General features: G+C 35.8%; 1 protein-coding gene across 1 annotated transcript in view; it reads right to left on the reverse strand.

The window, feature by feature from the left end:
• The window catches only part of LOC145666696 (sodium-coupled monocarboxylate transporter 1-like), a 167,071-nt gene that overhangs the window by 26,934 nt on the left and 115,655 nt on the right, over window positions 1-24,482 (reverse strand). Inside the window, exon 7 of the mRNA XM_081734191.1 lies at window positions 5,526-5,644. Within this exon, the coding sequence (XP_081590317.1) occupies window positions 5,526-5,644 (119 nt within the window). The remainder of the gene's footprint in view (window positions 1-5,525; window positions 5,645-24,482) is intronic.

Consider the following 24,482-nt stretch of genomic DNA (forward strand, 5'->3'; position numbering starts at 1 on the left):
GATTGAAGGAAGTTTCCCGGCCATGGAAGAAAAAGACGTCAGAAACCCCAGCACAGACCAAAGATACACATATGGAATAGGATGGAGCGAAATGGAGGGCTGTTTATTAAAAGTTATCCAACGAAATAGCACTGGTTTTCAAAAGTTGTGTATTGACTAATATAACATTCGTGAATTTTTTCATAATTTTTGTACTTCATCTTCATTCCTCACAAAGACCTTAAAATTTTGCAATTTTTATAAAAAGTTGAATGTTTGAAAATATTGAAATTTTTCAAGCTGCCCAATGAAATCGAACTAGGTGTGAAGAGTTGTATAATGACTAAATTGACTACACTCTTCATAATTTTTAAAAAAAATTGCATTTTTATTCCCCGCAAGAGCCTGAAAGTTTGTAGTTTTTATGGTAAATTTAGAAATTTAACTTAAAATATTAAAAGGTTTTAAAAACGGCCAAATCACTTCACACTAGCTTAAGAAAGAGTTATGTTCACTACCATAACACCCATGGGTTTAAAGTAATTTTTATGCTTTATCTTATTACCTGTAGGGGCCTTAAAATTTTGGAATTTATACGGTAAATGTCAAAATTCATTGAAGACAGTGAAAATTTCAAAGAACTGCCAAATAATATCTTATTAGATGTAAAGGCTTGTGCTTGACTAGTGTGATTTTAAAGAATATTTTTCCTTCATCTTCGTTACTTCGTTACTTTGATCCTACATGCAGTCATCTCCTCGTGGTGAGTTCTGGGAACCAGCAAAGAGCTGCATATAAAAAATAATTTCAATGCAAAATTGTTATACTTACATAATGTATCTTAATATTATGCTCAATGTATTTTTAGATAATAATGTGAAAGTGCATTTTAAAACTTGTTGGAAATAACGAAGATGAAGGAAAAATATTTTTTTTTAAATAACACTAATCACTTTGACATCTAGTAAGATACTAGCTGAAATGCCCGTTCTTCGCATGGGGAAATATGTTTATAGGTGTTTATAAGAGATAAGTGTCTCGCTATAAATTGATTTGTGACTATTTAATAAGTTTCGTACTTTTATGTATGAAGTACACGGTTATACAAGAATGGAAAATTTGGTGAATGGAAATTCATTTAAGAAGAAAAGCCACAATAATACTATTAAATTCAAATTAAGAAAATTGTAGTAAAAGGAAAGTCTGGTTTGTATTCAATGTTATTTTCATTTTATTTTATACTTAACTAAGTTGTTTTATTACAATACTTGCTTATAAACTACATTTGTTATCTTATTGTTTGGTGAGTAGATATATAAATTCTTTGGGTTTCCCACTGTAGATTAAGCTACATATAACTGACCGTGAGAAAAGTATGATTCTTTTAAGTTAATACCACAATATGGTAACGTTTATTCTTGTGCCTTATTTATAGTGATGCTGAATGCTAATCTTACTGGAAATTACAGTCTTTCGAATTGAAACGGCACTTCTGTAGATATGAGCCGAATCCTTGTAATAAATACTGTTTTTCCTTTACCCTTCCCTGAAATTATTTTTGCTTCAATTATATTATTTGATAACTATTTCACGGTCATTCTCGTTCCATTACATAATGTTGATGGATACAAATTTCTCAACAAAATTATTGGAGATCTTATTTTTAATCTTAAACAATGTAAAGTCAGTCCTGGCACTTGCATTGAATTCAAAAATTTTGTGGGAAAGTTAATACTTTCATTTTCATCAACCATAGAATCAATTGATTTATATATTCGTTCTTCGCCAGGAATTTTGTTTTGAATTTTTAAATTAATGTCGTCGACGTCATTTCTTACTGCTAGAATGGCTCATTCAAATAACCAATTTGAATTTGTGTTTTTTTGAACAACGTTAGGGTAAACTTTATCTATTAATTCATCCGGACTGTGGACAGCATTACATATATCACTTGTAAGTTTAATTTGGCCAGTTATACGGTCAATTGGATGCTTGCATTCACCAATTTTTGTAAGAGTTTTTCGGCAAAGTGTCTCGTTTCTTCATCACTGAAAAGTTGAACTCGCATATTTGTTGTTAATTGTACTTTCTTGACTCGAGGCCAGAGCAATGATTGCTTCAAACATGCATTTATTTCATCTGCTGGAGTTGATTTTGGAATTACTGGAAGCGTTTGCCGAAAATCTTCAGAAAGTATAAGTAATACACTTCCCACTAATTCTGAATTACCTCGGAGATTTTGTAGTGTTCTATGTAATGCTTCGAATGATTTTTTTATGTGCCATTGTACATTCTTTCCAAATGAGTACTTTAGCCTGTTTTAAAACTTCACCTCATCGAGATGCTCTTGATACATTACAAATGGGAAATTCTTGTTCTGCAACTGTTAATGGCAGTTTCAAAGCTGAATGCGCAGTTCGTCCTCCTTGCATTAATGCTGCCGCAATTCCAGATGATGCCAATGCAAGCTCAATTTCTTTTTTGGCGCTTTTTTCATCTAATATTAAACTTATCAAAAATGTCTTTAGTTGCACTTGGAATGGAAGCACCAAATAGAGATGGATTCGATGCATTAATTAGATGAAACAGGTAAACTTCAGGGGTGCCACAGAGGTAATTGTACTTAGATATGGGAGGCAGCCTTTTGTAGAAGTAGTAGTAGTAGTACAAATAGTAATAGTAGTAGTTGGTAGTAATAGTAGAACAAATAGTAGTAGTTGTTGTTGTTGGTAGTAGTAGTAGTTGGTAGTAGTACTAAGTAGTACTGGTAGTACAAATAGTAGTAGTAGCTCGGATTCGGTTAGGTAGGTTAAGGTAGATTCTGTTGCCTGGCTCCCATCATCTAGACATAACCCCACTATTTTCCTTTCAAAACATTAAATAGGTTCAGAAGAACCTGAGCATAATGATAATGATACCTATAAACTTTAATAAAATGACCCCGTATTCTTAATGTGTACCTTTCTAATGGTGCACATTCTAGAACATTTTCGAATCTATAGGAAAATAGTAGTAGTAAGTAGTGCTAGTAGTAGTACAAATAGTAGTAGTAGCTCAGATTCGGTTAGGTTAGGTTAAGGTAGGTTCTTTGTCTGGCTTTCATCATCTAGACATAACCCCACAATTTTCCTTTCAAAACATTAAATAGGTTTAGAAGAACCTGAGCATAATGATAATGATACCTGTAAACTTTAATAAAAATGACCCCGTATTCTTAATGTGTACCTTCCTAGTGGTGCACATTCTAGAACATTTTCGAACCTATAGGAAAATAATATAACATGCTGGCACATTCTACAACAATTTCGAACAATCTGGAACATTCTAGAACATTCTTGAATCATTTTAGAAGGTTCTAGAGCATCATGAAAATTCTAGAACATTCTCGAACTTTTGGGAAACTTCTATAACAATCTGTAACATTTTCCAAGATTGTTTATAATTCAAGAACATTCTGGAATATTCGATCAATAATGATTTGTGTAGAAAGAAAAGCAACATTGAAATTGAAAATAAAGAAATGCACGCATTGTAATTAAAATTTAACTCTTTTTTTAAGGACAGTAACACCGTTGCTAGGGCGTTTTCTCCCTTTAGGACTTTTCTGGTCCAAACCGAAACCTCCTTCATGGATGGGAGATACAGGGCTACAATACCATATAACTCCCATGGGGCGCCGGGTCTTGTTTAGGAGCCTTGTGTGGCACGCACGGACAAACCACACTTACTTTTATTATATATATTGATTATTTGGCAGTACTTGAAAATTTTCACTGTCTTTGAGATTTACCGTATAAATTCCAAAAGTTTAAGACCCCTGCAGGTAATAAGATGAAGCACGAAAATTATTTTAAAACCATGGATGTTATGGTAGTGAACACAACTGTTTCTTAAGCTAGTGTGAAGCGATTTAGCAGTTTTTAAAACTTTTTAATATTATAAGTTAATTTTCTACCATAAAAAATGCAAACTTGTAGGTCCTTGCGGGGAATGAAGATGCAAATTATTTTTAAAATTATGAAAGGTGTAGTCAATCTAGTCATTATACAACTCTTCACACCTAGTTATATTTCATTCGACAGCTTGAAAAAATTTCAATATTTTCAAAAATTCAAATTTTCATAAAAATTGCAAAATTTTAAGGTCTTTGCGAGGAATGAAGATGAAGTACAAAAATTTGAAAAAATTCACGAATGTTATTCTAGTCAATATATAACTTTTGACTAGTGCTATTTCATGGACAACTTTTGATAATCAACCCCCCATTTCGCTCCATCCTATTGAACATGATTGTTCTATGAAAAAATAGGTTTATAATTGTATCAAACAGTAAATTGTCTAAAAGTAAAAATTGATTAAATATAAAATTTGAAAGAAATAAGAGTTGACGCTTAAACATCTATCTATCCGGCAGCCATCTTGATCCCCATGTGCAAGTCTTGCGTCGCAATTAACAATCACACTATGCTTGATCCTTCAGTGTTTACAGAAAAATATACATTTATCCTGAATATTGTTCGGCTGTTTATGATTTTTGCGCCTTATACGGATTTAAACCAATTTTTCTTTCAAAAACTATGTTCCGGGGGCACACTTTGTATTCCAGGGGGCACTGTTTGTACTATTCTATTTGTTATTATATTATAGACGTATTATTTTGGCCTCGTTCGGGGGGACACTTTCAGAGCTCCGGCGGGCAGTGCCTCCTAAAAACATTGTGGAAGAAAGACTGATTTATAAAAGTAGCGGTTATCTTACATTGACTTTATATGGAGTTATTTGACACATAGAAAAAGTACAAATCCGTTGAAATGAAGAATGCATTGAAATAAAATGTATTTGATGATAAACATAGAGAGCAGACAAGAAATACTACCAAATATAAGAAATAGATGGATGACTTCTTTCTTACTTTCTCAAAACGAACGAATGTTTTTTTTTTTTCAGCAAATAGAAGGAATAATATAACATTAAGTTTACCAAAAAATACAGTATTATATTAGCTCTTCAGATGTTTCTTATGAATGCTACAAGTTCACTATTAAAGTAGCAAAGACGATAACCGTCACGTGATACCTTTTTAACCATGTTATAATAGCAAGACGTCTCAGTCTATCAGGCACGCTAATTCCTAATAGTTTACAATCAGGCTAATAGTTATCACAAGCTGCGCTGCAGTCTATCTGATGCCAAGAGTTGTCGCTAGCGTGTAGGTTATTTAAAGACAAGCCGAAAGCTTGTGGGGAATAACTAGTGCTGTATAATTATCTTGAATATGATATATAAATAATTAAACAATAATAACAACTAATTAAAATGAAAAGTTTTGTATTCTTTACGAAATATAGTGTATAGAAACAAAAGCAAACACACATGCTCGTATTACTGTTAATATAAAGGTTGATTAAAGAGAAAGGGAAAACATGATAATTTTGTTTTAACACGAGACTCCTTTATGATATTATACTATGTGAAAAGTTTCTACAAGAAGTAAGAGCAAAGCATTATGAACTAGTCAACAAAAACAAAATTAATGTATCTCTTACCTATAATTTTTAGAAGAATAACTTGCTTTCTGTCGCTTATACCTTTGAAGCATGAAATTTGAGATAAAAAATCCTCCCATGTCACTGCTGCAAGTGAGTTTTGCATTGAAAGAGATAAACTGAAAAAGAGAAGTGTTTAAAATAGTCTTTTAGAGGAGAGAAAGAAGTATATTTCAACGTTACTTACATTTTAACACTAAAACCCATTTTTTGTATTCAGCCTAAATGCCTAGGCGCAATCGGATACAAAATGAGTTACTCAAAGAATAACTTAAAAATATGCAAATTCACAAATTCAAATTATTCCACAAGCTAGAAATTTTTTACATACATATCACATGCAGTGGCGAAGGGTCACAAGAGGCTCTGAGGCTCGGCCTATCCATTTACTTTCAGAAATTATAATTTATATTTAATTTATTTTCCTTACACAAAATGTATGATAGTTTTATAAGTTGAACAAAAAAAAATATTTTTCGATAAAGAAATCGTGGTTAGCACCACTGCTGGGAGGCTCACCGAGCAGTGTCTCAGGCGGCAGTATAAGTCCCGTTACGTGATAATAATAATAGTTATAAACGTATCCGGAAATGATTCATTTGGCATAAGGGGTGGCTGCTAATCTGGTGATGAATGACTAATACCCAAAGAACAAAACATAATAAACGACTAGGCAGAGTTGGATTTACCACTAGGCCCGGGGCGCAACGTTTTGAGGGGAGCACTTTGAATAAAAATTTAATTAGCAAGACGAAGAAAAGTGCAAAATATAATAATAATAATAATAATAATAATAATAATAATAATAATAATAATAATAATAATAATAATAATAGAAGTCAAACAGTTTCCAAATAATAATTGATTTAGGAACTCTATTGGCGTTAATCATTGGTCGTCGAAGCTAAATAGAATTTTAACATTCTACTTGCAGTAGACAGTAGCGAAGAGGCGGGTAATTATGGTGTACTGCACTTCCCTCGCAACCCTCTGTGCATGAGCTCCTCAACACCTTGTCACAATATAAATCTAGATAACGTTCAAGAATCCGACAAGGGCGCCCATGTTGTGGTTTACAAGGGAGGCAGTATAAGCGACGTTTCAAAAATAGTTTCAAATTTTGCTGTAACTAACGTAAAAATTCTATTGGATTTTCGACATTCTGAAGTACAATTTCCTCTAGGGGGGTGCGATCGCCCCACCATGCCCCTCCTGATGGGCGCCCCGATACTTGCAATCCGATTATTTTATTTCCTTTAATGAAATTCTTAGTGTTGGAATATTCAAATTATTACGGGCAAAAATTCAAAACGAATTTATTTCATTATTGCGCCAACGCATATCGTAAAACTCATCATTCTCTGTAACTATTTCAAACAACAAGAAAAGATCGTGAATTTATAGTAATTAAAGTCTTTCTTCACAACATATGTAAAATGAAAATTCATTAAAATTTCTACTAAAACGAAATAAAGGTATGCATAAAATAAGTTTTTCATTATTATTTTCTATTGTGTTAAAAATTTCCCCCATCGGGGAGGGGTAGTAAACCCGCGACTAGGGCAGGCATGGAAAGATCAAGTGTGCATGTTTCGTCTGATCAGCACCTTTTCTTCTTTTCTTTCTTCCTTTTTTTTTAAACAACATATACATACATTGGCATCGAGATACACTGGCAACCTTGTGCGGTGACCGCCACTTCAGTGTCCCCGTACGAAGGCTACAATTTAAAGCAATGCTTTTCCTCGAGTGGAAGACACAGAGTTGCTCGAGACAGTTGCGCGAGAGCGGTCGGTGGCGGCAACCGTTTTAGTGGAAGCAACTGCAGTGGAAGCAAACAAAGGCAGCAATTTAAAGCAATGCTTCACAAGCAGTTGCTCCACCGAGTTCCGCCACTGCAGTGGATAAATATGAAGAGGGATTAATATCGGTCATTTTGGGATATTTTTTACATGCCTCGGTATCCATCCCCCGCTGACTCCCGGCCCGCATTCTTGCAAGACATCGCTAATGGAAGTGTCACCATTAATTTCAGCGACCGCGAAAACTATGGATTTGACACTAATATCGGTCATTTTGGATTACTTTTATATGTCTTGGTATCTCAACCCCCTCCGGTGACCGCCGGCCCGGAGCCGAATAGCGTGAATTTGGAAGTTAATGCGACTGGAGTTTCACCATTGATTTCAGCGACCGCGAAAATAAGAATTCGACATTAATAGCTCAAGTGGTAGAGCGTTGGCTTCGCATTCGGGAGGTCGTTTCTTCGATTCCCGCTGATTACCATCCTGACTGAAGTTTTCCACGGTTTCCCTCAGTCCTACCAGGCAAATGCAGGGATGGCACCTACTAAACTGGCTCTGGGCGATACCTTCCAAAATCCTTTCCATTGTTAATGTTGTTGGATATTCAATGCAAAATGGCCTCTGAGCTGTATCTGGTGATTGTTAAATAAATAAATAGTAAAATATCGGTCATTTTCTACTACTTTTACATGTCCCGGTAAACGCCCCCCCTGAGACCCCCTGGTTCGAATTTCGACAAAAACGTTTACTCTGGTCTGGAGCCTTGACCAAGGTATTCGTGACTAAAATTTGGTAACGCTCGGTCAATTTGTCTGGTTCCCAAGCCGGTTCCGGTAAAAGATCCTTGAGACCCCACTGCTTCGAAATTTGAAAAACTCGCTGCGTCTTGATCTGGGGCCTGGGCCCTGACCAAAATTTGGTAAATCTCGGTCCACTCGTCTGGTCCCCAGGCCGCACACAGACAGACAGAGACAAACACACAAACAAACTCTTTATTTTATTTATATTAGAAGATAGTTTACAAGACAGTATTCAGTATGTACTTTTTATAATAATTGAGGTCATAACGAAAGGAAAATTGTTATATTTGAATAAACAGGAGAAGAACGTAAATATTGCAAAATCTTTTTCAATATTTTTCTATTATTTTGCTCGAAATTTCTTCATAGTTTATCAAAATACTTGCTAACATATCCTCATTTTATTGTAATAACAAACCAATATATGTTGATAGTAAAATAGTTTAGATTGATCGAGGTACTGGGTCTTCAGAATTTCATGTCACTCCCCCTCAACGTTACGAAATGTTGGCTAAACGAACCAAAATATGTTCCAGTAAAATAGTTTAGAGTGATCGAGCCCCTCTTATGATGACCACAGTATTTCATGTCACGGACCCCTTCCCCCTTCACGAAATCCTGGCTACGTGCCTGCAACACTGTCAGTAGCTACGTCCTCGACTAATATACATTGCAAGGATGCAAGGATGTAATGACGAAAAATTATGATTAAAAAAAGCCCACACTATTACACAAAAGCACTATGCTTTCGGAAGCTTGAAATCTCCCTCACTAGTAGCAGAAATTCTGAGAATTCCGTAATTTCTAATTCCCTGACTTTCAAATTCCCTGAAATTTCTAGAAATTTCAAATTCCCTGACTTTTCCAGGATATCTCGCTCACCTCGCCACCATGTATTGCAAGTAATACAAATCTACTCATAAGAAAGAGTAACCAAAAGCTTCTTGTAGTTTTTAATTTTTAACACTGATGCTTCATTCTCTAATTTCATTTTGTTTCATCCTTCCTTAAATTTTTAATTTATGATCTCGAAGGGGGAGGGTCCGGACCCCCTGGACCCCCCCTTGGCTATGTGCCTGTATAGGATGATTGTCATTAGGTTTACTTTTATCGTTTTTCTTATGTATAACCAATAACCGTGAAAATAAGTGCCTCCTACCATGAAAAATATACGGTTTACCGTTTTTCTAAAATAATGGTAGGAGACCGTTTTCCTGTCAGATGCTTATGTCGGGCATGCGCATTGGAGAGAAAAAGCACATGTTCGAAGCGAGGATTGATGGTGCGTAGGTTCGGATGTGTTGTGCTTTGTTTTGTTTTGTTTATTTCTTTTGTTTGTTTGGTTGTTTAGTGTGTGGTTTTCTGGTATGCTATATACAGTACTAGTGTTGAAGATATCCTGGAAATTCAACATTAAGCAAGGTAATGTATGGGAAAGCATCATGTTAATATTTGAACTTTGTTCGGTGACAAACAAAACTTTAGTTGGCTATCGTGGCAAGCAGATCGCTCCAAAGTGCAACGATTCGAAACCAAGAAGCTGCTGGATGTATAAACTGAAGTCTTATGATAATGTATCCAACTACGAGTGGTGGTGAAGCTAGAATTAGAATCACAATGTTGAAACACTTAAAAAAAAAAAAAAAAAAGCTTTTAGGAAAAGTGCTTCGTAGTTTACCGTAACAGCATTACATAAATTGTGTTGCATCAACTGAAACTTTTCATGTTACAGAAATAAAAGTATACTGTCACTCATGTGTGCTCGAAGGAGGGGCAAGGGTCGCTCCCCTAGTTAACGAAAAAGTATTAAATTTCTTAATACAAATAAAAAAATATCAAATGTAATAGGGCATATAGTAACCAGGGAGATGAGTCCCCTAGAAAATTTTCATCGGGCGCCCATGCTGTCATTATTTTTTCTGGATAAATGAATTGTTAGATTTGAAAAATATTTCTGTAAATGTTTTTATGTTTAATTTTGTTCTGAGTACCTATAATCTGTTCTGGTGTCTTGTTAATACATTTGAGCGCTTAATAAATATGCAAAAGCTCGATACTCTGGAAGTTTGGTGACTTTTTTTTTTTTTTTTAAGCATTGATGCCACTGTTACATAATTGTGCAAACACGTATTTATTAATTTGGGATAGCGGATACTGGATACTGTAGGCAGTGTTGTAAAAAGTCATATGGATTTACAATTGTTTAGTCGTACTTCTTGTCATTCTAAGCTATGTTGTCGGATGCCTGTTTGGTTATAGCTGATTAGAATATTTGAGGTCTGTTAGTCTACTGGTACTCATAGCGAAAATACCTGCAATAAGCTAGTCTTAACACTGTAACTGAATATCAATTTATGATTATCTTAAAAGAACATGGATGTTTGTTCCAACTACATCTTCAAAGCGTGCGAAAACTCAGCTATAAAATTCAAGAAGTAGTTTTTTTTTATGTAATATCGAATCCTCTTCTGGTGTTTTGTTCAATACATGACAAAATTGGTAATTTTGAAAAGAAAAAGCCATGTATGTTCAAGATGATATCAGAACAAGGGTTCGATATTACAAACTAAGAATTAATTTCAACTTTTATTCTTATGGATATTATGCACGTCATAGGTGCAACGCTTCTTTCGTTCACTTTTGTTTTCTTTAGTTAAGTAGTCTTTAACAGCAGTGGACCAGTGTGCACTCTAGTTGCATCCATCCAGGAAAAATTATTGCTAGCCAGTGTGTGTACTGATACAGTTTCCAGCAGTTCGATTAAAATTGGGTCAATATATTGCCCAGCAAGAATTCTTACTGGATCTAGCAAGAGGACATGCTGGACCGGCAAGGACCTCTAGATAAGAATTGGTGTGATAATTACCGTAAAACTTGTACGGTAATAACACACCTGTGCTTTTTTTAAAAAAAAAAAAAAACGACCCCTAAATTTTACGGTAAATTACCGTAAAATATACGGTACCAAATTTGTTTCTAAACACGGTCAACATTATTTTGCCTCTAAATATACGGTCTCCCGTTTTTATGAAAAACCGGTGGTCCGTAAAATTTAGGGTAATCGGATGGCAGCGAGAGTTGACGGTAATCGGTCAGTAAATTTAAGGCGAAATTTTTTACAGTGCAGGAAAAAGCTCAGGAAATTTCTGAGCTTTTATGCATTCAATGGTTACATATCTAAATGTATGCTGTCCGAAAAAGTTTAAGAGAACTACCATAAGGAAGTAAATATACTGAAACAGTTTTTAATAGGTATACGGCACATCTTAAATCACAACGGGATAGACTAATCATATTTCATAATATTACAAACACTACAGGATTACCTACTGATCCGTAAACGAATTTAATGAATATTTTAGGAATAGTATAACACAATTAAATGATAAATCAAAAGATGAAAACGGTTTCTCCTAAAATCAAAATTTTTCACTTTAGAAGTTTATTAGCACAGCAAAATGTAAGTAACATTGAGAAAATTTTTCATGGACTGCAATTAATACCAGAACAGTTTTATCAGACGTTAGTAAACTGAAACCTTCAAACTGAGGATTCCTATGGATTTTCTAACAATTTGTTAAAAAAAATGTAATTGATGTTATAATTGAATCTTTAGTTTACCTATTTAACTGAGTGCTTCTCGAGAGAATCTTACCTGACTGCCTTAAATTGACACTCACTGTAGCCATATGGGCCCGTGCCGCACAGCTTTTAAAATTATAGATAGAATTGTCTTCTGAGTGTTTTGTGACAATATTTTTGTAACAAGTGTCTTTAACCTCTCAGATACGTCGAACTTTGTTAACACTAAGTGTGGAAACAAACTATTTGAATATAAAGATTATTTATATCGGATTAACAAGCGTAACAGTGAGAAAACTTACATGATATGTACGCTCGGATGCAAAGCCACTGTTGTTCTTCTTGGAGATGAGCCCATAAAATCGTCAGCTAGGCCTATAGATTCGCACGAGCCGTAAGGAAAGTCAGAACTTTTGTGGATAAAATGACGAACAGGGTAATCGAGGATCCAATTCAACCACTTCCAAAGATTTACAGATACGTTCATTTCTTTGCTCTAAGGCTCAGCACAGTGACATTTAGTTATTATTATTATTATTTCGGGGGGGGGGGTATTGCTATCATAGTGCAAGTCACAGACTTTCGTAGTATAATGAGCACAGAGTTGGTTTGTCAGATTTCACCAATGAACAATAGAATAGCCAAGTAAAAGGGTGAAGAAAATTTAATAGTCACCCTAGTACTCATTTACTTTTATTGGATTGTATTTAAATATGGTATATTAAAAATGTAACAAATGGACAAGAAGAACAGTGTTGAGGAATGCCAGTCAAAACTGAAGAGAAAATTGTCTCATGAGCATCCCAATATATTGATATACATTGTTGGAGTTATTGAAGCAAGAACAGGAGGAGAATGAAAATCTAATGTTGTTACTGGAGATAGAGAACCGGTCAAAAGTGCAGAAATTGAAGCACAAACGCTTAGATCAGCGAATTAATACTTTGAAGGAGAGATTAAAATCTAAAGGTATAGATTTAATGGACTATATTGATACTGTATCCTATTGCATATGTTTGGAAAACTGGGTATGAGTGTACGACAGAAAGAAAGAAATACAAATAAATGAACATGTACAATAACATAGCTCTTCTCTATTTTTCTTTTCTTTTCAACTTCTTCATTTACTTTTATTTCATGCTAAAACGTTTTTCCTTCCTTTTGATGACTAGCATTAAATCAATATTCCGGATTCATATAAAAAGCTGAAATCCCAAACTCGAAAATTTTCCTTTGTCTTTACAGTAGGCGGAACAGTAATAGGCAAAACAGGAATTCCTGTTTCGCCTACAATTTTGATAACTTAGAAATGTTCATAAATATTTCTGGGAGGCTAGTAGGCGAAACAGGAATAGGCAAAACAGAAGGAATCGCTCGGAAGGCAGGGGGTCTTCTCGGAAGGCAGTAGCAAGAGTCTCTTGGCGGAGACAAAAGGAAATCGTTTAACTACAATGATAAGGCTTGAGGAAACGGGAGAACACCTGTGATTTTTCCAACCCTTCAACTTCCATTCCAAAATAGGTTCTTATGATTCCGGGACCCGCGCCACTTTGATATTTCTTTCTCGGTAATTAAAACGTATTTTACAGTATATATAGTTGCAAGTAAGAAGATACATAATATGAATTTTGTAATTTAAAATTTTAAAATACAGTATGATAATTAATTATTAAGTACTAATTTTATTTCATCACTTTCAGCCCAAGAAATGAAATTCAAACAATTCGCACCCTGGGTCTTGGTCATCAATACTGCGTCTTATTCTTTGTCTTGCACAGTCAAGTCTTGGTCCTGCATTTCATAGTCTTGGTGGTCTTTCATGCTATACAAGAGCCAAAAATGCTAGCCTTATCGGTACAAATGAAGACCAAGTGTGATTTTGATTATGGTCCTTCATACTATACGGAAAGCAAGAAAATATGCTCATCGCTACTTGGTGATCACCAAAACAAGGCCAAGAGCAAGATTACTATGCACTTCGTCTTGCATATCCAATCTTTTTCTTGTTCATGTATCGATGTTCTTGGACCTGGTAAAATGAAATGAAATGAAATATTCAGTTTAAGGTCCCCCGATTCTGCACCGAGGCTAAGGAAGATGGTGACCATGAAAAATGAATGAAATGGCGGAATGAAGAAAGTGAGAGGAAACAGAAGAAGCCCCGAGAAAACCCACTACACGGCATTTCTCCACCACAAAGCCTACTTAGTACAAGCTGGGATCGAACCATGGACTCCACGCACCAGAGATGAATTCTCTACCACTGAGCCACCGCGGTCATACTTGGGCTTGGTCGTGCATATCCAATCTTTGTTTTGGCCTTGCTTAAACAACTTTTAGTTTTGTTCTAAATCCAGACTCCATATTGGCGTAGATATTAATATTACAGTCTATTGGTAAAATCAATCTTCCACATTTAAAAATTAAAGTACACACAAGTACAAAAATAAGCATTTACCATAAAAACACTAGCTGCAAGTTTTCAAAATAGATTTATGGTTTCTATAAAATCAATTGAAAATTGCTATTTTTAATTACGCAGCTGGTGAAAAACAGCAGCTTTCTACTCCAGCCGAGTTTAAGCTCAACCTAAACTCAGTTGACCAAAGTGAACTGACCGAGTGACCCGACCCGACAACCTGACCTGGATAACCCGACCCGAGCTGACCCGACTGACCTTACCCGTAACCCGACTCGAGCTGACCCGACCCGACCTGCACTACTAAGCGTTGATCTTAGGTGATGGACTGGATTGAATCCCAAGTCGCAGTTCTGAGTTCATGGTAATAGTGGATCTGTACCTCATAATCCCGGTGTTGCATAACGATGCTTACACAGAAACTCGAATGGAGTTGAATAATCATTCCAGTTTTGCATTCCACGTTTATGCTGTTTAGGCTAAAGGAGATAGGTGAATGAGGGGAGTGAATGAAGTTATAATTGATGAAATGGTAATGTAGAGGGAAACGGGAGAACCCAGAGTACTCGTGTCACTAAGGATCGAATCAGGGACCCCTTGCATTAGAGGTGAACCCTCTACCACTGTGCCAACATGCCTCCCTCCCTCCACAAGTAAGAATTTAAAAGAAAAATACTCATTGTTTCTCAGTTTCTAAATACGTGGAATCCCTGATTCTAATTTCTAAGCTATCCCTTAACTACTAGCTTCTACTTTCTCACAGAATGAAATTACTGAGAAAGAAACAGGCTATATTTAGCCATTCTGAAAAAATGAAATCTTTGGGTTTTACGTCCCACAGTTATGCCATATGGGCTAGAGGAGACGGTGATGATGAGAGATGAATGAAATGATGGAATGATAAAAGTGGGAGAAATCGGGAGAACCCGAGAAAACCCAAGTACGTGGTGTTTGTCCACCACAAACCCACTTAACGCGAGGTGGAATCGAACCTGCGACCCCACGCACCACAGGTGAACGTTCTACCACTAAGCCACCGTGGCCCTAACCATTCTGTAATGGCTAGCCAGACCTCGCTCGGCAAATGTTATAAAATTTTCCCTCGAGCAGAACACTTATACACAAACATATACATTCACAATGTTCTATTGATCTGTCTTCAATATGTAAATATTGTTAGTTTATTCCTTATGTTATGTCTAATACAGAATATTGTAAATAATTGTTGATAGAATTAGAGTTCCTATTCTTGTGCTCATTGTTAGCGTTACTAAGAGCCTGAAAATTCAGTGCAGCGCCCATTGATCTTTGAATAACACGTATACAGACACAGCTCTAAAAAAAATATGACAGATTGGAAGAAAACTTCTTTCCTTGCAAAATTTGAGCAATCATTTCCTTATATTGACGACGCACCCTTGACCATCAGCTGCGAGCGAAGATGTAGAGAATATCAAAGCTATGACAGCAACGGCAACTTAATATATACATATCGTTTCGATGAAGAAGTTGTAAGACCATCTTTCATATATACAGTAACTGGTTTTGCTGTTTTCTGGTTCTCGCTTGAAGACATGAAGTTTAAGGGAATCCTTCCGTACGTTAGCGTGAGAACAGATCTTCGTACATTTCGTGAGCTACATAAAGACCCTTCAATGCAGAGGATAGAATCTGATATGTCTTCCACCTCCTTGAGCGACACACTGAGTGGCTCCTCTTGGAATTTGAAGATAGAAAATAATGAAGGAGAAGAACAGAGATTTGACATTTTTGAGTTTTGTAAGCTTGTATTTGCAGGGATTCATACACACAATTCGCTTACTACTATTGGCTCAGATGACCATATTAACGAACTATCAGAAGACGAATTGTTGAGCGACATCCCAGAATCTGAATTTGATGGAATAATCTTCAACTCCAGTACAGAGAGTTTAGGGAAAGAAGAAAGGAGGAGAGAGAGAGAAAAAGAGTCAAATTCACGCCATAAAAGAAGACCATGGTGGAAAAGACTGTTGTGTTGCTGTAGTGGTGGTTGTCGTTAAGGAAACGCTTGCTATACGATGAGAGCCGTCCAGGAGAACTAGAGACGCCTCCAATAGGGGAGACTTTTGGCAAATTTTAACTACGCTGACAACAATAATAATAGAAACCCCTACATCAAAGATCAGATTGCACTGTTAATAATTTTGGAAGATTGAAAAAAGAAGAAAATTATGAATATAGCTGCCGTGCCTTGGCTCATACAAAGGACTTTAGGTGAAATGGAAAGTATTTGCAAAACTTTTCGGCTCTTTGTACAATACTAACAACAGCTCAGTATGCACATGAACTTGACTAGGAAGTTAACTGGATGAGACAGGATTCAACAGTTCTCTTTGAAATTATTGAATCAACAGAATATCCGATGCTGAATGAAATACAACTTTCTTTACGAATGAGGCTACCACATGTGGAACATATGTATTTTGTTAAGTTTTAATTGTATAACAGCTTTTCTGTGTAATATTGTTGTGTAAAGAAGTATTACAACTTCTATCATTGTTCGATGTATTTAAGGGAGACTTTGTAAATCCATAAACAGATGGTTTAGATGAGATGTAAACACATGTGGATGCCCTTGCAATGAAGGAAGTTATTAATTTTGGAAAAGAAAGCGGAATTTCGAAGAAGTATCTGAAAGAGAGCGAATACGACGAGAACGTTGAAAATACGAGAATCATTACAGGGTTGACAAGAACGAAGATGGAAAAGCATACTAAGAAATAATTTAAAAGATTTATTGAAGTACCATATATTATTTTCTTTCGTATGTTCAGATAAATATTCAAACGAAAAACAAAAGCAATAAATCAATAATTGTTTTCCGTAACTGCAAACATGTTAGATGGAATAATCTGCGATAAATTTGTCATTTTTATTTTGGATTTTAAAAAGTATTAAAAAACCATACGTTGCCTTAATCTGACTTATTATTCATAATGCTTTTGAAATTATAAAAACAAGGGGCAAATAATTTATCAATCCATTGTATAACAGTTGTTCCCAACCTAGGGTTCTCAACTTGTTTAGAGGCCGCGGTAGCTCAGTGGTACAAAGTTCACTTCTGGTGCATGTTGTAGTTGGTTCGATCTCAGCTCACGCCAAGTGGACTTTGCTGTGGATAAAAATCGTGTGGGTGGGTTTCTCGAGGTTCTCCCGTTTCCTCCAATTTTCTTCATTCTGCCATTTCATTCATTTCTAGTCATCACTGTCTCCTTTAGCCTAGCGGGCATACGCGTGGGACGTAACACTTAAAGAATACATTTCAATCTTTGTTTACAATGTTAACAAGATGTCAGTAGAATTTGATTAAAAGTTTTAGTGGTGAATAACAGACAAATGTTTTGATATACAGCCAGCCCTCACTTAATGTAAATAGATCATTCAAGGGCTTTGCGCACTTCAAAATTTACGTAAATCTTTTTTTTTTTTTTACCATAACCATTTTCGTAAACAAATATTTTAAAAATCAACAAATTACGCTAAATTAGCAGTAGTTCCTGTCTCACTCACTAGATGGCTCACAAAATAGAATGTAGTAATTTAATATTATTTTTTTATTTCAGATGTAAGCGTCATTCTTAAGCTTTACTTACATTGGAAACTTCTTACTAGTGGTTGGCACAAAAACCGGTTTTTCGGTTTTCGGTTTCGAGAAAAACCGAAACCGGTTTTAAAAATTTCAAAATCGGTTAAGTTTTTTAAAAAAAATGTTCTATTTCTGACCAGAATAGTGTTTCGTTGTTCTCCGGAAACCGAATCCGTTTCGACAGAAGTAGTTTTGTGTTTTCCAAAAGTTTTCACCGAAACCAGTTTCGGTGAAAACCGAACCGGTTTTGAAGAAAATCGAAACCGTTTTTGGAGAAAACCGAAACCAGTTTCGGCGAAAATCCGAACCGGTTTTTGGAGAAAACCGAAATGTCGGTTTTCAGGTTTGTTTTTCTAGAAACCGGTTTCCGGTTTTTATAAAAACCAGTTTTGTCCATCCCTACTTCTCACGTAACTATGAATTTGCATATGTTGAGTTGACGTAAGTTATGCTGCTGAAGGAAATGCTTCTGCTGCTTGCACAAGGGAGCGTTTCAGGGACGAAATATGTGTTACCTCGAGCACATCTTGACCTCCAATTTGGATCACAGATCATAGTCCAAGAGGTTGAGACGAGGGCTCCCATCCGGCCCTTTGACCACCGTGATAAAGTTGCTAACATGGGTCGACTTATGAATTCTGTTGGAAAACTCAGGGAATATCTATTGGGAAAGGAGATGTGACTGAGAGGTTGAACGATATCACAACATCAGACTGATGTTTCAGAGCATGCGTTTTCACTCAGCTTCACAGAAATGGAGCTTTATGACTCCATGATATTATACCTGCAGGAACACTATCTCCATGCCAGGATGAACTCTGAGAACTACCATAGCTGATTTTTTTTAAAAGATGATATTAGATTGATATTATAATAATAGTACACTGGCTCATTTTGGACGTTCATCAACTCCTCAATGGTAAATGTATTTTTGTCCGTAGTGTGAATCACCTGTGAACTAAGATGTGCTTTCATGACCCTATTACGGCGTAGCTACAGAGTTGTGAAACGTCCTTTATGCGTTTGTAGATCCAGACTCGTAGATTCTCACGCAGCGTCTGTGGCATGCACCATGAATGCAATCTCGTTTCTTTCTCCATGACACTTTTGATTCCGTACCGGAAATTATTGCAGTCGAGTATGCATATACGTTGGCCAGTGGAGTCCTTACAGCACGTGTACTACCCTAATTTGGATGATCTATGACTGTGGATCTTGGCAGTTTCATCTCTATAGTAAAGGTGACAAACACATTGATAAACTTGATTCACTGCAGGAGGATGAATATCTTAAATGTAGTCTTAAGTGCCTTATGCAACCCACAACAGTTAACCTATTCTCATTTTTACCCCACTGCATCTAAAACAAACAAAGGGAGTTTAAATATTGTAATTACAAGCCTTCATACTCTATAGTCTATACTACTCCCACCTAACACGAGACCCGACAGCTTTTAGTTGGCTATTTATGTTCGCGTTAAAGGGCATGGGTGGATAAATAGTGAAATGGCCCCAGATGAATCTTGGAACGACAAGTGGCTGGTAAGTAGGTACTCCCAGATACATTAATCCCTTACGTTTCAAACTTCAACTCCCATTGGTTCAAGAGAAATGGCGCAAAATCGAAAGAGTGGGATTAATTTATTTCTCAAGAGTGGCTCGATCGATTTTGTACAAACTTGGATGTATGTATAGGTGTCCAAGGGCTTTATCTGAAAAAATTAACAGCTCCCCCCGACCATTTTCCTCCCTTAAAAAAATTCTATTCAATATTTTCAGCCCCTTTTGATCTATAATGGAGTGCGAGTACAATTATGAAAAAATAAATTTTAGATGGCGCTTTAACCTTACAATCACATATTTTTTTTCCAAAATTGTATCACGGGTACACCATGGTCAAAATTAGCCAAAACCAACCATACTGCACCTATAAGGGAACAAATGCAAAAAGAACAGCTATTGATGTAGCTTTAGCGTATTTGCTTCGTGAATGAATGAGAAATTACACCTGAAGTGCCAAATTCACTGAGGCCCCATTTGGCGGCCTGTGGCACCCCATCCATAATTTGATATGTAGAGAATCAGTTGATATTTAACAATTTATTTGAGAATGAACACCCTTGTCACTTTAAAGCAAAGACGAAACAACGAATCTTTGTCATTGTGTAAATTTGTCGCGAAAAAAAGAACACTGACAGCAAGGAGCGTCTGTTGCGATTTTTCTCGGGGAGGGGAGATACATCCACATAAGAATTGTACGTTTTATATTATTGAATTAATAGTTAATGGATTAGAACATAGACCCTGTAAAACTTATATTGCGGACAAAGGATATGAAGTATCTATTTAAAGACAAAAATATCACAATTGTCCACTGCAGAAGCAAATGATACCAGGTGTATTACAAGAATTTGTTGGGCAGCTGAAGCTACGCATGGAATGCTGAAAGAAAATTATCGTCTGTTGAATGAAAAATTTGACAATGCAGCCCATATTATAGAATTCTCCATACGTGTGACACCAGATGAAAACCACTCCGTAATCACAGCAATCATGAAATCTACAAGAACTTCAAGAAACAAAAACACCTATGCAGCCTTTATTGAACAGAAGAAATTGCGAACAAGAGAACTTCCGTTTACATCTATTTCTTCACAGGATCTTGAGGAGTTTCCTCCAATTACCAAAAATATTTGAAAGGATTGTTTTGTGCATCCATGCAATATAAACAGGCAATATGTTATTTGGCTGAAATGTTGGATGAAAGAAGTGACATTAATATGTAGTATGTTAACGATAACGACGAGATATTGAAAACGACAGTGTATTCAAGACCTACGTAAAGCAACACATACAAATGCTTTATCTAAAACCAAATACACAAGATTACAAAAGGGTCATTAGGTATTGTTGCGACTGTGCAAATGGATTGCGAACAGATGACTCTTGATCCTATGTTGCAGCCATTATTCATTACCTTAGTTATGGAAGATATTTGTCGATGATCCCAAAACCAGCAGAAATGTTGAGCAAAATATTCAATCAAGACAACATTTACGTGGTCATAAAGAAACAGTGACAAGGACTGCGTACTACAATGTTCCTTTCATTCTTATTTGTTTCACACATTGAAATACTTGTACAGCTACCAGCAAAAGTATCTCTTCCCCTAAGTATTCTAATTCCGTTACTTGGGGTCCAGATAATTTGGAGTTTCTAAAACGCCTGGGCAGATGCAATCCAACTTACATGTAACTTTTCTCCTCATTGACAGCAGTTGGTAGCACTGAGACAGATCTTTCTGCAAGTAAAATTGAAAGTACATGACTAACGAAACAGTTCTCCATTCTAAAATGAATCTCTTTAGTTCGGAGTGTGTTTTCTAAAGAACAACATATATTAATTTCAATATTGCTCTGTGTGTAATGTATTGCTTCATTATATACTGTATGTTGAAAGAAATAAAATCACTGACCACGCATGAATCAGAAAATTCTTTAAAGTAGGTGAAAATATCAAACCTAGATCAACTGCTGGAAATAAATGTGTAAATCATTGTTTCTCCATTGATTTCCATTGATACCTTCTCCAATTCTCCTCATTTCAAGATCTTTCTCTTTCTGGAGAGGAGAAAATCTTGTTTGTCACACTGAGTATGTATTGAAATTGAAACATTTGAAAACGTTAGAACCTGGTGGGGATTTGAACCCGGTTCTGCCGAATAAAAGTTCAATGCGCTAACCACTTACCTATTGCGTTACCTCAGTTTTCACCAAAACTATTAGCTAGTTAAAATCGCATGTAAGACTATAAACAAGATAGTAATGATCGTATAAGAAGACGTTCCTTAGTGACTGTCACAATGACTTACTCGAGATTTCCTCTTTAAATCAAAAACAAGTTATATAGACCAGGGCCGTGCTGGGATACTAATGAGGGCGGTGGACAAGTCTACTAAAAGGGCGCCCATACAAACGGGAATATATATATATATATATATATAGAGAGAGAGAGAGAGAGAGAGAGAGACTTTGAAAGAAAGTATGGGTGATATTTTATATAAAATTACCACCAAATTTGTTTTAGTATTAACGTAAATAGCTAACTTCGAATCGAAATCCTCTTTACTACAGAAAAACTTTTTAGTTCTTGTAATAACATTTTTGTCAAATAAAAAGAAGCTAAATGTATCAACAACTTAATATAGCACGCCTATGGACACAGGAGGTTCATTGCCGCGTTTACAAAAGCTCTCCATTGATTTCTGTCGTTAGCCAACTGAACCCAGTTTCTACTTTATATTTCAATCTCTGCGAGAACCATTTTAATATTGTCCTCCCATCTGCGCCTCGGTCTTCCTAACGGTCATTTGTCTATTTGGATTTCCAATTACAACTTCGAAAGCGTTTCTAATATCTTCCATTCTGGCTACATAACCTGACCATTTGAGCCTCCTAGACTTGATGATCGTAACAATGTTTGGTAAACGGTATAAAATTATGCAGTTCCTCCTTATGAAGTTTCCCCCTTTCCACATTCCCGTTCCTTTTGGAGTTCGAATATTGGTTTAAGAATTTTGTTTTTAAATACTTTCAGTCTGCGATTTTCCCTCAGAGTCAGTGACCATGTTTCGCAACCATACAGCACAACAGGCATGATTATCGTTTTATATTTTGAGCTACAAATTCCTCAACAGAATTAGCGACAACAAAAGATTTTTAACTGAATAATAACACGAAATCCCTGCTTTCAGTTGACATCAAATTTTTTAGTGATTATGGTTTTGATCTATTAATAATGATCCTAGATACTTGAAAGTATCCACTTTGACGAAAGAAAATATTATTTGGTATTTTAACGCATCCATAAAATACAGTATTACGATCCCGACAAACTTCCATTTATTTAGTTTTCTCTGCATTTACTTTTAAGCCTATATCCCTGCAAGCGTTAATTAAGATTTCTGCATTCCTTTCTATTGTTCTCATCCCCCATTAAATGTACATCATCAGCATACGCCATAACCTGGCAAATACAATTCAGCTCTAGGACCTGATTGCTGTCTTTGATTTTCCTTATAGTGTTCACCAGAATAAAGTTAAATAATAATGACGATAACGCATCTCATTGTTTCAGGTCATTCTCAACGTGAAACCTCGTGAACAAGATTTTCTCTACTCGAACCTTACTTTGGGATTCATTTAAACATATCTTAAGTAATCTACCTTTTTCGGTATTGCAAATTATGTAAGCATATTGTACAATGTTTCCCTTCTACCAGAGTCTAAAGTCAATAATTGTTGTGGCAGGATGTTGTATTCTCTCATTTCTTTTCAAGTATTAGTCGAATGGTAAATATCTGGTCGATAGTTGATCGATTTTACCTAAATCCGTTCTGATAATCTCCAATAATTTCATCTGCGTATGGAGTCAATCTTGCTAATACAATGTTTAGCTAATACAATGGATTTATTGGATGTTGACAGAAGAGAAATGCCTCGATAATTATTAAATCAGTTTTGTTGTTTTTCTTCTGAACTGGAACAATGATTGATTCTCTTCACTCTTGTGGCAATTCCTCCTTGTTCCAGATAAGGAGAATGAGTTTGTGTATCTTGCTATACAATTCTTCCCCACTAGCTAAAATTAAGTCAACCAGAATTTCGTCTACACACGGAGATATATGTTTATTTTTTTTTAATAGCGATTTCTGTTTCTGTCTTGTTAGGTTCTGGAATATACGGTTATGCTGCATGCATTCACTTTCTCCACGCGCATTAGTTTTTGGCTATGTGTTAAGCAAATCGTCAATGAAATCTGTCCATCTATTTAAAATGCTATCTGTATCAGTGAGAACTGTTCCTTTACGTTTCTTTAATATATAAGCACGAAGTTGATGGCCTTTCTTAAGTTCGTTGATGCATTTATACATCCGAATGTATTTATTGATGCATCCGAATGTTTTTATTTTTCCTATCTTCAAGTTAATTAATTTTAACTTTCAAAAGTCGCGTTTCTTTGTTCTAAAAGTTTTAGAAGTTTTCTGTCAGATGACAATAAAATTTAACGTAGTTATTTCGTTCGGATTTTGTAGCCAACGCCGTTTCTTCTGTTTTCTCTCCTCTGCTACTTTAGTACATTCCTGGTTGAACCATGATTTGTTCCTACGTATTTCTGCGTGCCCGAATATTTCTTTTGCTGAAATTTTAATGTTATCTCTAATTTCAACCAAGTATCTTGAACACTAGTGCACTCCGAACTTTCTAAACCCGAGAATCTATTCGACACTTCAATCTGACTCCCCTCTCACCTGACTCTCCTCTATTTTTTTTTAAAAAAATTAAACCGCTCCGTTTTCAGATATTGAATATTTCCTTTATTCCACGATAGTCTCTCTCTTATTATCACAATCAACTCCTCTGAACGACCGAACATCAGTTGTGCGAGACTGTTCTTTTCTGTCTACTAAAACATGATCAGTTTGAATATGTTTTTTCCCATCTGATGAAGTCCAAGTATATTTATGAATTTCGCGATGTTGGAATTTTGTAATCTTCACGATAAGATTTCTGGATATTGCACAGTTCACGAGTGTAACGCCGTTGTCACAACCTTCCTTATTCAAACATTTATTCCCTATAATCGGTTTGAAAATACCCTCTCGTCCTACCTTCGTATTGAAACCGCCTAACAGAATTTTCATATGGTATTGCAGGAGATGCAG

This window comes from Thermobia domestica, chromosome 12, assembly GCF_964235325.1.
Source record: "Thermobia domestica chromosome 12, izTheDome1.hap1.1, whole genome shotgun sequence".
NCBI classification, from domain to species: Eukaryota; Metazoa; Arthropoda; class Insecta; order Zygentoma; family Lepismatidae; genus Thermobia; species Thermobia domestica.